Genomic DNA, 12,539 nt, shown 5'->3' with positions numbered 1-12,539 from the left:
ACGTGGACATCTCCTTGCTCTGGAGAACCAGCAAGTTTCGGCAAGACCAAAGAGCGTCTTTGACCGAGTTGATGGCCCTCCAGCAGCAGGTGATGTCTGTCTCGGTGTGTGTCCCTGGGAACAGCCCGTAGAGCACAGAGTCCTGTGTTACGGAGCTGCTTGGGATGAACCTCGACAGCAACCACTGCATCTCTTTCCAAACCTGCCTTGCAAAGGCGCAATCCTGAAGGAGATGGGTGACAGTCTCGTCCGCCCAGCAGCCGGCTCGGGGGCACCGTGTATGTTGCTGAGACGTCGGCTGTGCATGAACGCTCTGACGGGTTAGACCCTCCTCACCGCCAACCAAGCTACATCTTGGTGCTTGTGTGAAAGCTCTGGCGATGAGACGTTCTGCCAAACGTGTTTGACAGTCCGCTCAGGGAACCACCCGACAGGGTCCACCATCTCCTTCTTTCGTAGGGCATCCAGGACCTTACGTGCTGACCACTGTTTTATGGCCTTGTGGTCAAAGGGTTTTTTTGTGGAAAACTTTTCCACGAAGGACAGGTGGACAGGCATGGTCCAACTGGTGGGGGCGTTTCGCGGCAGCGTGGCCAGACCCATCCTTCGCACTTGGCCTTTTGGCTAAGATCAAGTGTAGTACCTGTTCTTATCAGTTTAATATCCCCTATGGGGACATGATATTGAATTGATTTTTGGACAGGAGCTGGATCAGGGGCTTGCCCCGTCCACTCCATGCACCGACCTGGTATTGCAATATTTCCAGGAACGGTGCAACTTCGCCTCTCGGCCTTTTGGCCTAAGATCAAACACATTGGCGCAAAGTGATCTTTGGCGTTAGTGTTGATCTGGAACGAAATTGGATAAAAAAAATTTTTTTAAAAACAGGAGGTGTGTGGGGGACCTGACCCATCCACCTCCATGGCACGAACCTGGTATTGCAGTACTTCCAGGAACGGTGCAGTGGCTCTAGGCCTTTTGGCTAAGAGCATTGGCGCAGAGTGATCCTTGGCGTGTGCAAGGTGACCTCTGGCGTTTGTGATTTGACAAAGAATTGGAAAGATTGGCTACGAATTTAAAAAAAACAAAGGGGACCTGCCACACGAAAGGCCACCTTCAGCGTATGTGTAAAAGAAATCGGATTCACCATGTGGCTGAGGAGATGGGGTATGATCCACTGTTCAGCGAGGAGCAGGTAGAAGAAGTTGAGGTGCTTGGACTGTATACATGCACCGACGATTCGCCCCCAGTGATAAGTGAAGTAAAAATCAACGGAGTCCCAGTGAGTATGGAAGTGGACACGGGCTCGGGTCCGTCGTTGATGAGTCAGAGAACTTTTGATAAACTGTGGATTAACCCAGCTGCACGACCCAAGCTGGTCCTGGTCACGGCAAAGCTGCGTACCTACACCAGGGAACTGATACCTGTTCTCGGCAGAGCGATGGTGCAGGTGTCCCACGGGGACGAGACACACGCTTTACCTTTGTGGGTCGTTGCAGGCGATGGGCTGACACTCCTCGGCTGGAGGTGGATGGGGACGGTCTGTGGGAGCTGGGAAGACTTCATCACTCCACAGGCTGCTGCTCCCCGGGGTGCTGCCATGCCCCGGGTCCCCAGAGAGCAGCGCTGACTGAGCTGGAGCTGCAGCCTCAATCCACCCACAGGCATGTCCCAGGCCCGGACCTCACACAGAGACCCTGCAGCCTCAGCCCCCACATGCAAGTCCCAGGCCTGGGCCTCACACAGAGACCCTGCAGCCTGAATCCCCACAGGCAAGTCCCAGGCCTGGACCTCACACAGAGACCCTGCAGCCTCAGCCCCCACAGGCACGCAGCCCTGCACAGAGGGGCCTAGTGGGGGGGGTGAGCCGGCGGGGCGCTGCGGGCGGGGTGCAAGGGATCCAGGATGGCCGGCGGATCGGAGGGGCCCACGCAGAGGGAGAGTCGGGCGGCGGCAGCAGCTGGAGGTCGGCGGCCATGGAGGCCGCAGGGGACGCGGCTACGGTGGCTGCCAGAGAAATGATGACGACGGCCGCAGGAGAGGCGGCAAGTCAGGTGGCAGCGGAGGGGAGTGGAGGCTGCGTCAGAGGAGGGCATCCAGAGCGGCGGAGAGCAAGATGGCGGCGGCCTCGTGTCCAGAGCAGCAGAGCATCAAAGATGGCGGTGCCAAAGGAGAAGCCTCATGGAATCCTGCTGCATCAAAAATGGTGCCACAAAAAGGAAGTGCACCCGGGAGTCTTAAAAGGGCCTTACCACATGGTGGTCCCCACAAAGGACTTCTATAAGGCAAGAGCGACTCTAAAATGAGTCTGGAGTAGGCAAGACTGTCCCCTCTCCTCTGTATTGTTTGTGTGTTGTATCGAGCCCTTTGCCGAGTCCATCAGGAAGGATGCGGGCATTAGAGGGGTGACGATCCCAGGCAGCGGAGGCGCTCAGGTCAAGACCTCCCTGTATGTGGACGAAGTGGCCATCTTTTGCTCGGATCCGCAGTCGGCCCGCAGATTGCTCACAATCTGCGACCAGTTTGAACTGGCCTCGGGAGCGAAGGTCAATTGCAGCAAAAGTGAGGCCATGTTCTTTGGCAACTGGGCCGACCGATCCTTTATTCCCTTCACCGTAAAGCCAGATTACCTGAAGATGTTGGGAATATGATTCGGAGCGGACGGGGAAACTGGGAAGAGCGTACCACCAAAGTGAAACAAAAACTGGGATGGTGGAAGCTGCGCTTCCTCTCCATGGCAGGAAAGAACCTGGTCATCAGGAGTGAGGTGCTCTCGGGGTTGCTGCACGTGGCACAGGTCTGGCCCATCTCTCGCTCCTGTGCCGCGGCAGTCACCCGGGCCGTCTTCCACTTTGTCTGGAGGTCCAAAATGAACCGTGTCCACAGAGACACAATGTACAAATCTCTGGACAGTGGAGGAAAGGATATTCCGAATGTGGCCCTCATCCTGATGGCCACCTTTGTGTGCGGCTGCATCAAGCTGTGCACAGACCCCCGGTACGCAAACACCAAGTGTCACTACGTGCTGAGGTACTACCTGTCCCCGGTGTTGCGAAGGATGGGTCTGGCCACGCTGCCACGAAACGACCCCACCAGTTGGACCATGCCTGTCCACCTGTCCTTCGTGGAAAAGTTTTTCACAAAAAACCCCTTTGACCACAAGGCCATAAAGCAGTGGTCAGCACGTAACGTCCTGGACGCCCTACGAAAGAAGGAGATGGTGGACTCTGTCGGGTGGTTCCCCGAGCAGACTGTCGAACTAGTCTGGCAGAACGTCTCATCGCCAGAGCTTTCACACAAGCACCAAGACGTAACTTGGTTGGCGGTGAGGAGGGCCCTACCCATCAGATCCTCTGCTCCCGAGTTGGCTGTGGTGCGGACGAGACTGTCATCCATCTCCTTTGGGATTAACAAAGAAACAAAGAAAATAGGTGCAGGAGTAGGCCATTCGGCCCTTCGAGCCTGCACCGCCATTCAATGAGTTCATGGCTGAACATGCAACTTCAGTACCCCATTCCTGCTTTCTCGCCATACCCCTTGATCCCCCTAGTAGTAAGGACTTCATCTAACTCCTTTTTGAATATATTTAGTAAATTGGCCTCAACAACTTTCTGTAGTGGAGAATTCCACAGGTTCACCACCCTCTGGGTGAAGAAGTTTCTCCTCATCTTGGTCCTAAATGGCTTACCCCTTATCCTTAGACTGTGACCCCTGGTTCTGGACTTCCCCAACATTGGGAACATTCTTCCTGCATCTAACCTGTCTAAACCCGTCAGAATTTTAAATGTTTCTATGAGGTCCCCTCTCATTCTTCTGAACTCCAGTGAATACAAGCCCACTTGATCCAGTCTTTCTTGATATGTCAGTCCCGCCATCCCGGGAATCAGTCTGGTGAACCTTCGCTGCACTCCCTCAATAGCAAGAATGTCCTTCCTCAAGTTAGGAGACCAAAACTGTACACAATACTCCTGGTGTGGCCTCACCAAGGCCCTGTACAACTGTAGTAACACCTCCCTGCCCCTGCACTCAAATCACCTCACTATGAAGGCCAACATGCCATTTGCTTCCTTAACCGCCTGCTGTACCTGCATGCCAACCTTCAATGACTGATGTACCATGACACCCAGGTCTCGTTGCACCTCCCCTTTTCCTAATCTGTCACCATTCAGATAATAGTCTGTCTCTCTGTTTTTACCACCAAAGTGGATAACCTCACATTTATCCACATTATACTTCATCTGCCATGCATTTGCCCACTCACCTAACCTATCCAAGTCGCTCTGCAGCCTCATAGCATCCTCCTCGCAGCACACACTGCCACCCAACTTAGTGTCATCCGCAAATTTGGAGACACTACATTTAATCCCCTCGTCGAAATCATTAAGGGATTGCCCCTTTGCAAGGCAGGTCTGGATGGAGATGCAGTGGTTGCTGTCGAGGTTCATCCTAAACAGCTATGTAACACAGGACTCGGTGCTCTACGGGCTGTTCCCAGGGACACACACAGAGACAGACATCACCTGCTGCTGGAGGGCCATCAACTCGGTCAAAGATGCTCTTTGGTCTTGCCGAAACTTGCTGGTCTTCCAGAGCAAGGAGATGTTCACAGTCGCGTGTTGCAGACTGGCGCAATCCAAGATCCAGGATTACGTGCTAAGAGACGCACTAACGATTGGTGCAGTTGCCGCAAAGGCACGGTGGGGAAGAACCACAGTTTAAGGCCCTTCTGCCACGGTAAACCCAGGGGCTGGAATCAGTACAAAACTCCCCTCAGTCTGTACTTGTAAACTTTTTGTATACATAGAGCACCGTGATCTGAAAACACCTATGTAATGCCATGTATAATGCAAGTTCTGTTTAGTAATGTCTGTTTCAAAGAAATGTAACTGTACCCTCACCCATTCCTTGTACCGTATAGTGCCACATGTAACGTAATTTGATGACTGTATTACAATGTATCCTGGATTGTACTGAATTGTACCTCGAAATGTCAAGCAAGCAAATGTATTGAACGGAACTGCTGACCGCATCCAAATGTACTGAACTGCTTTCCAATATATTGTGCAAATTTTTACATGAATAAAGTATATTTTGAAATTTTTTAAAAGTTCCTTACAACTGTGAACAAACCACTGCCCTAGTCGACACTAACCGAGAGGAAGAAGGGAAGTCTGCCACGGCAAGTCACCAGACACTAACACCCAGCAGTGAAACTCCCCCGAGACACCGAGTCCATGGAAGAGGAGGGAGCAGAAGCAGAAGAGGAACAGGAATGGCAATGTGTCATCAAGAAGAAGAAGGCGACCCACAAGTCAAAGGAAAAGGGGCCTCCTGCAGAAACGAGAGGCAAAAGACGGCTAGAGTCCACGACGGACAGCAGTGGCTGCAGCTCATCCAATGATGAAGGGCGAGGCAAAAGCCCTCACTACCACCAGCAGAAGAGGCAAAACGGCCATACAACCAGCGCAGTCCAGCTCTGGGACCCCGGGAGCAGTGATGTCACCGATGCACCCCTGCTCTGGATTTCCGGGAGCGATGAAGCCACCGATGTGCCCCCGCTCCGGATTTCCGGGAGCGAAGAAGCAACCGATGCACCCCTGCTCTGGATTTCCGGGAGCGATGAAGCCACCGATGTGCCCCCGCTCCGGATTTCCGGGAGCGAAGAAGCAACCTATGCACCCCCGCTCTGGATGTCCGGGAGCGACGAAGCGACAGATGCACCCCAGCTCCAGAACGCTGTGAGCGAGGACACCACAGGGGATGCACACAAGGAACAACCAACACCAGGCGAGGGCAGCCCAGTTGACATGGAGGACCCTACGTCCACACTGCTGGTGTCCCCTGGTCGAACCATCCCCAAGGCAGAGGGCAACCCATATCTCAGCCAAGATACAGTGGAAAAGTTTAATGCTAACCTATGTATACGGGAACAGGCCACAGGGCCAAAGGACTGCATGTTCGAAATGTAATGTTTGGATTTGTAATCATAAATTTAAAAATGAGTTTAAAGATTGCATCCATTAACGTGCGTAGCATTAAGTCGACTACGCGATGTGTTTCCACCTTGGGGTATGTAAAGTCCTGACCCTGCAGTGCAGACTTATACGAGGCACATGCTGAAGTCAAGGTCACTCAGGGCCTGCACCTTTATTTCACAGCTCTGTAATGCCACACTTGCCTGAGACCTGCCTTTATATACCTGTGTGGAACAGGTATGCAGTGTCTCCTGCAAGTGCACCCCTGGTGGTAAGGTATGCTTGTGGTTACAGGTCATATCTAGTTACAGTCATGCATAGCATGGTAAGATACAGTTATGTACAGTAGTGTGAGATACATGATATCACCCTTCCCCCAAGGTCTTATTGTCTTTATAGATTCAGTCTCTCAGGTGGTCTACGCTCTCGCGTGGAGCATCTTAGTTATGGTTCAGTTGTTTGCCTTGGTGCCTGTTTTTCATTCGGTGTGATTGCTGGTATCTCGCCTGGGCTGTCTGTTTTGTTCAGTATGATAGTTGGTATTTCGCCTGGGCTGTCTGTTGAGATTGCCCTTTCCTCAGGTTGTTCCCTCTGTCTGTCCAACAGGTGTGGTGTGAGTTCCACATTGTAGTCTGCCTCTGGTTCTGCAGTGTTATTGGTGAATCTACTTTTTATTTGGTCTGCTTGCCTCTGGCAGGTTTGGCCATTGTCCATTTGTACAACCAGTAGCCTGTTTCCTTCCTTGCCTGTTACTGTCCCTGCAAGCCATTTGGGACCCCTGCCATAGTTTAGCACAAACACTTTGTCCCCTATCTCAATCCACCTCGAATTTCGGTCATGGTACTCAGTTAGCTTCCGGCACTTTGCCTCAACAATTTCATGCATGTCTGGGAGGATTAATGAGAGCCGAGTCTTTAAGGTCCGTTTCATCAATAGTTGCGCGGGGCGAACCCCAGTCAACGAATGCGGACGAGATCTGTTTTTTTAAATTTCAAAATATACTTTATTCATATAAAAATTTGCACAATACATTCGAAAGCAGCTCAGTACATTTGGATGCAGTCAGCAATTCCATACATTACATTTGGATGCTGACCGCAGTTCCGACGAGATCTGTTTTTTTTTCAAAATATACTTTATTCATATAAAAATTTGTACAGTACATTCAAAAGCAGTTCAGTACATTTAGCTGCGGTCAGCAATCCCATGCACTACATTTGGGTGCTGACGGCAGTTCCGTTCGATACATTTCCTTGCTTTTCAGTTCAAGTACAATTCGGTACAATACGGGATACATTGTAGTACATTCAACAAATGACATTACATGTGTCACTATACAGTACACGGAATGGGTGACGGTACATTTACATTTTTCTTTTCAACGTGCATTACGAAACAGACCTTGCATTGTACATGGCACTACATAGGTGTTTACAGATCATGGTGCTCCATGTACACAAAAAAGAAGTTGCACGTACAGCCCGAGGGGGGTTTTGTGCTGATTCCTGCCCCCGGGTTTACCGTGGCAGAAGGGCTTTAAACTGTGGCCCTTCCCCACCGTGCCTTTGCGGCGACTGCACCAATTTTAAGTGCGTCCCTCAGCACGTAATCCTGGATCTTGGATTGCGCCAGTCTACAACACGCAGACGTGGACATCTCCTTGCTCTGGAGAACCAGCAAGTTTCGGCAAGACCAAAGAGCGTCTTTGACCGAGTTGATGGCCCTCCAGCAGCAGGTGATGTCTGTCTCGGTGTGTGTCCCTGGGAACAGCCCGTAGAGCACAGAGTCCTGTGTTACGGAGCTGCTTGGGATGAACCTCGCCAGCAACCACTGCATCTCTTTCCAAACCTGCCTTGCGAAGGCGCAATCCTGAAGGAGATGGGTGACAGTCTCGTCCGCCCCGCAGCCGACTCGGGGGCACCGTGCCGTGTTGCTGAGACGTCGGCTGTGCATGAATGCTCTGACGGGTAAGGCCCTCCTCACCGCCAACCGAGCTACGTCTTGGTGCTTGTGTGAAAGCTCTGGCGATGAGACGTTCTGCCAAACGAGTTCGACAGTCCGCTCAGGGAACCACTCAACAGGGTCCACCCTCTCCTTCTTTCGTAGGGCGTCCAGGACGTTTACGTGCTGACCACTGTTTTATGGCCTTGTGGTCAAAGGGTTTTTTTTGTGAAAAACTTTTCCACGAAGGACAGGTGGGCAGGCATGGTCCAACTGGTGGGGGAGAGTTTTACTAACCCTTTGGAAGGTTTTTTATGATATTAAAGCTGGGGCGTGAAACAAATGGTAGAATATGTGCCTCCTCCAGCAAACCTCAGTAAACGTATGGGGTCGGCTTGTACCAGCCATAAGCTGACGCTACTCTTGTGTCGCCTCACAATTTATTACTTCTAAACTTTTATTAATCTATTCATCCATTATCAGTACACAGGATTAAAAACACTGGAACAGTAAGCAATCTTGCTCCATCTGTTGGAGAGTAGTAGAGCTCCAGCCCAATGCCAGCCATGCATTTAAACAATTATCCTATAGATGGCAACAGAGATAAGGTTACTACCATCATATCCCAAAAAACTGAAGCATTTGTATGTGTCAATGTGGGTGAAGACACAATCGGGGCAAAACTGCCCCGTGCTCCACTTTGGGCACACAATTCAAATTAAATGAAAATTTAGCACCCGCTGAAATGGGCAGCTAAATGTCCCGAAATTGGGGTCTTTGAATCAAAAAAATCTGCGGGGCGATATTGGAGGCATAATTTGCCTCCGGAGGGCGATAGAGGGACGAAAGCGCGGGGATGATGATGATGTCAGCACGTCCCTCCCTTCTTTTAAAGGGGAGAAGCGCTGCAAACTCTGCAACTCCTTTCCTGGCACCACCAGGGAGGGTTTCAGCCAGGCCTGTGGCCTGGCACCCAAGAGGGGGTGCCGGGCTGCACGTTAGTGGTCCAGGTTAACAGCCACCATTATTGGGTCGACTGCAAAGTCAGCTGACAAAAAAAAGATGGCAGCCGCGGCGCAAGGCCCTCAGCTTTAAGGGTGGTCGGGGCGCCCCAGCCACCACATCTTTGCAACTAGCCCCATTCCAACCTCGCTCCCGCGGGGCAATTTCACCCACGAGGTGCAAAGGGGTCGGCGCATGGCAATTACGTCATCACCGTGTGCGATGCCACCTGGGGTGAAAACTATGGAAGCTGTGGGGCAATTTCGGCCGGGTCACTTCCACCACCTGCTCCCGGGCGAAAAGTCCTTATTGCCCCGTTAGCGTCTCCCAGAGGCATTAAAGGGCCTTTTGAAAAGGGGAAATTTCGGCCCCAATGCCTCCACAGTGAAATAGCAAATCACGATCTGGATTCGCATCAAGAATGGCCATTTGGGTGGATACACAAAGGGTGCAAGTGTCAGTGTATTAGAATCACAGCAAGAGCCAGGACCATCAAGAGAATAGGGGACTTAGACAAGGTCCTTTGCTGATTTTGTAGCCTATGGTTTATGTTATGTATTTCACCCTTGGCAACCTGTATCACACCACCACCAGAGGGCCTACCTGTTGGGAGTCCCAAGGGATCCCAGCATCCCTTGGGGACATGGTATATAAGCAGGTCTCCCCACATTGTACCTGCACTCTGGAGTCTCATTAAAGGAGCTAAGGTCACACTTACTCATTGCATACAGTACTCAGTTTCATCCTTTATTATGAGCATAATAGTTTGTAGTGAGTCATTCTACTTTATCCCTGGTACTTATTGTAAAAAAATAAATGAAAGGGAAAGTCACAAGTTACTATTGAATGGTTGACACACATGAAAAATCAATGTTTGCTTTTAGAGCCATTAAGAGGCAGACTCTGCATTTATATAGTGCTTTATCATATCATTGAAACATCTCAAATGCTTCACATAATGATTCACTTTTGAAGTTGACTGACTGTTGCATAGTAAACAGATCTGAACTCAGAGTTTAAGACTTGCTATCAGAGAAACAAACACGTTGTGCACTTGCTTGTTGCTGATGCGCGAAGAGTGAATTAAAAGACTAGCTTATACCAAGTTACAAGAGTAATTAGGTATGAAAACATTCTTTTGGAGCGAGACAATCACATGACATTTACTTACTCTTGTCCATCTTTTAAATGACTTATTTGTGGCATTCTCAATTGGCATGATTCCAGAAATACTCAACATTTCAGACAGGTCATATTTTGTTTCAAAACTTTAATATGTAAGCAATAAAAATGCAAATTCTTTTACACACAAAAACTTCAAAAAAACAAGTGAGACACCTGTTGGTAAAACTAGTAACTGCAACAGTTCTTCTACTAAAATGACAGCAGCTCACTTCAACACTGTTAAAAAATATCATGGCAGTTTATGTACTTTAGTTTAGAGAAAAGTTTTCTCCTTTCCACTAAGTTTTCCCATATTTGAGATATGCATCATTCTCTGACGGAGTAATACTGTGCACATGTGCCCTGCTCTCAATCCTCTACTAAAAGCTGATCAAAAGCAACCAGGAATAACTCATCCTTCAATTACAATCCCTCTGTAGGGAAGCAACCAGGATGCAGTCGCTACCTCACCAATAGCATTGCCAAGGTCGGTTATTCAAATCTGAGGGAACTCGAGTGCAAATCTGTATTCCACCACTAGACTGCAATACTTTTTCCTTAAAAGGAAATTGTGTAACTCTTAATGTGGTAAATAGTATAATCTACCTCAATGGTTGGTGAAATGCTAGAGACGAGGTAAACGAAATGTTCCACAATGTCGTATTGCCAAACATTTAATCATCATCATCATCATAGGCAATTCCTCGGAATCAAGGAAGACTTGCTTCCACTCTTAACATGTGTTCTCAGGTGGCTGTACAGTTCAATACGGGAATTACAGTCTCTGTCACAGGTGGGACAGATAGGTGTTGAGGGAAGGGGTGGGTGGGACTGGTTTGCCGCGCTCTCTTTCCACTGCCTGCACTTGATTTCTGCATGCTCTCGGCGACAAGACTCAAGGAGCTCAGCACCCTCCCGGATGCATTTCCTCCACTTAGGGCAGTCTTTGGCCAAGGGCTCCCAGGTGTCAATGGGGATGTTGCACTTTATCAGGGAGGCTTTGAGGGTGTCCTTGTAACGTTTCTGCTGCCCACCTTTGACTCGTTTGCCATGAAGGTGTTCCGAGTAGAGCACTTGCTTTGGGAGTCTCGTGCCTGACATGCGAACAATGTGGCCTGACCAGCGGAGCTGATCAAGTGTGGTCAGTGCTTCAATGCTGGGGATGTTGGCCTGGACGAGGACGCTAACGTTGGTGCGTTTGTCCTCTCAGGGGATTTGTAGAATCTTGCGGAGACATCGTTGGTGGTACATCTCCAGCGACTTGAGATGTCTGCTGTACATGGTCCATATTTCTGAGCCATACAGAAGGGCTGGTATTACTACAGCCCTGTAGACCATGAGCTTGGTGACAGCTTTGAGGGCCTCAAACACTCTTTTTCTCAGGCGGCCGAAGGTTGCACTGGCGCATTGGAGGTGGTGTTGGATCTTGTCGTCAATGTCTTCTCTTGTTGATAGGAGGCTCCCGAGATAAGGGAAGTGGTCCACACTGTCCAGGGCCGCGCCGTGGTTCTTGATGACTGGGGGGGGGCAGTGCTGTGCGGTGAGGACAGGCTGGTGGAGGACCTTTGTCTTACTCTCCGTCCAGCTCTTCTGCTACAGCCAAATATACTGAGAATTGTGCCCCTAAGTGTCGGGATTTTACTAGAAGCAAGAATGCAGTCCCTGAAAGAGAACATTTGTAAGGCAATGAAAAGCAGTAATCTAATAATTCAAAATATACCAGAGAGTGATTTACACTAGGAGTAAATGTTATCTTTCAATGCATGATTAAACATTCATCACTTTGCTTGGTGAGGTTACTAATGTGTTATTTGACTGTTGTGATATTGTCCATATTAAGAGTGGAATTATTTTGGAGTTGTGGACCAGCTTTGTCATTTTCCAATCCCACTAATTTGGCACTCATTTCCCACAGACGCCTGGCTGCCTCATCATCCAGAGCCTGTGGGGCAGGATCCTTTTGTTTCATGACATCAAAGTATTTTCCAGATATTCCGTCCAGTTCTTCTGCTACAGCCAAATATATGGAGGATTGTGCCCCTAAGTGTGGGGATTTTACTAGAAGCAAGAAGGCAGGCCCTGAAAGAGAACAAACACAGTAAAAAAAAATCTAAATATCCAACTTCTTTATGACACACAGCATTTCAGAAAACAGCTATATTGTGATTGATACTCACAAAATTTCCCCATGTGAGGTATTGATGGAAGATTGTAGAAAACATTCATTAAGTATTTAAAATCAGGCGAAGAAAGTAGAGCGAAACAAGATATTAAAGGGCGAGGGGTAAAATATAGATGGTCGACATGCAATGTTCCCCCTACATTTCTTTTGGGTGCACAGCCCCTTTAAGAGGCTGCATGACCCATTCACAGGTTCACGCATGCGCAGAACATTGAAAAGCTGCTCGGGGAACATTGCCATCATTAACTCTCTCCGTTACTTCATTGAGCAGAGGC

The 12,539-nt window shown here is 49.5% G+C and overlaps 1 protein-coding gene and 1 pseudogene across 5 annotated transcripts in view; one reads left to right on the top strand and one right to left on the bottom strand.

The window, feature by feature from the left end:
• The first annotated feature begins 605 nt into the window (after positions 1–605).
• On the top strand, positions 606–782 carry LOC139274200 (U2 spliceosomal RNA; annotated as a pseudogene).
• A 9,391-nt stretch (positions 783–10,173) lies between these two features.
• LOC139273319 (retinol dehydrogenase 13-like) overlaps positions 10,174–12,539 on the bottom strand; it is a 60,661-nt gene continuing 58,295 nt past the window's right edge. For all 5 annotated transcript variants that reach the window (XM_070890089.1, XM_070890090.1, XM_070890091.1 and 2 more), the window contains one exon: positions 10,174–12,161. In XM_070890089.1, the coding sequence (XP_070746190.1) occupies positions 11,890–12,161 (272 nt within the window). In that variant the 3' untranslated portion in view covers positions 10,174–11,889. The remainder of the gene's footprint in view (positions 12,162–12,539) is intronic.

The sequence above is a fragment of the Pristiophorus japonicus genome, chromosome 9 (genome assembly GCF_044704955.1).
Source record: "Pristiophorus japonicus isolate sPriJap1 chromosome 9, sPriJap1.hap1, whole genome shotgun sequence".
NCBI classification, from domain to species: Eukaryota; Metazoa; Chordata; class Chondrichthyes; family Pristiophoridae; genus Pristiophorus; species Pristiophorus japonicus.
Note: the sequence above shows the minus strand (reverse complement) of the source record. Positions and strands in the feature narration are given on the sequence as shown.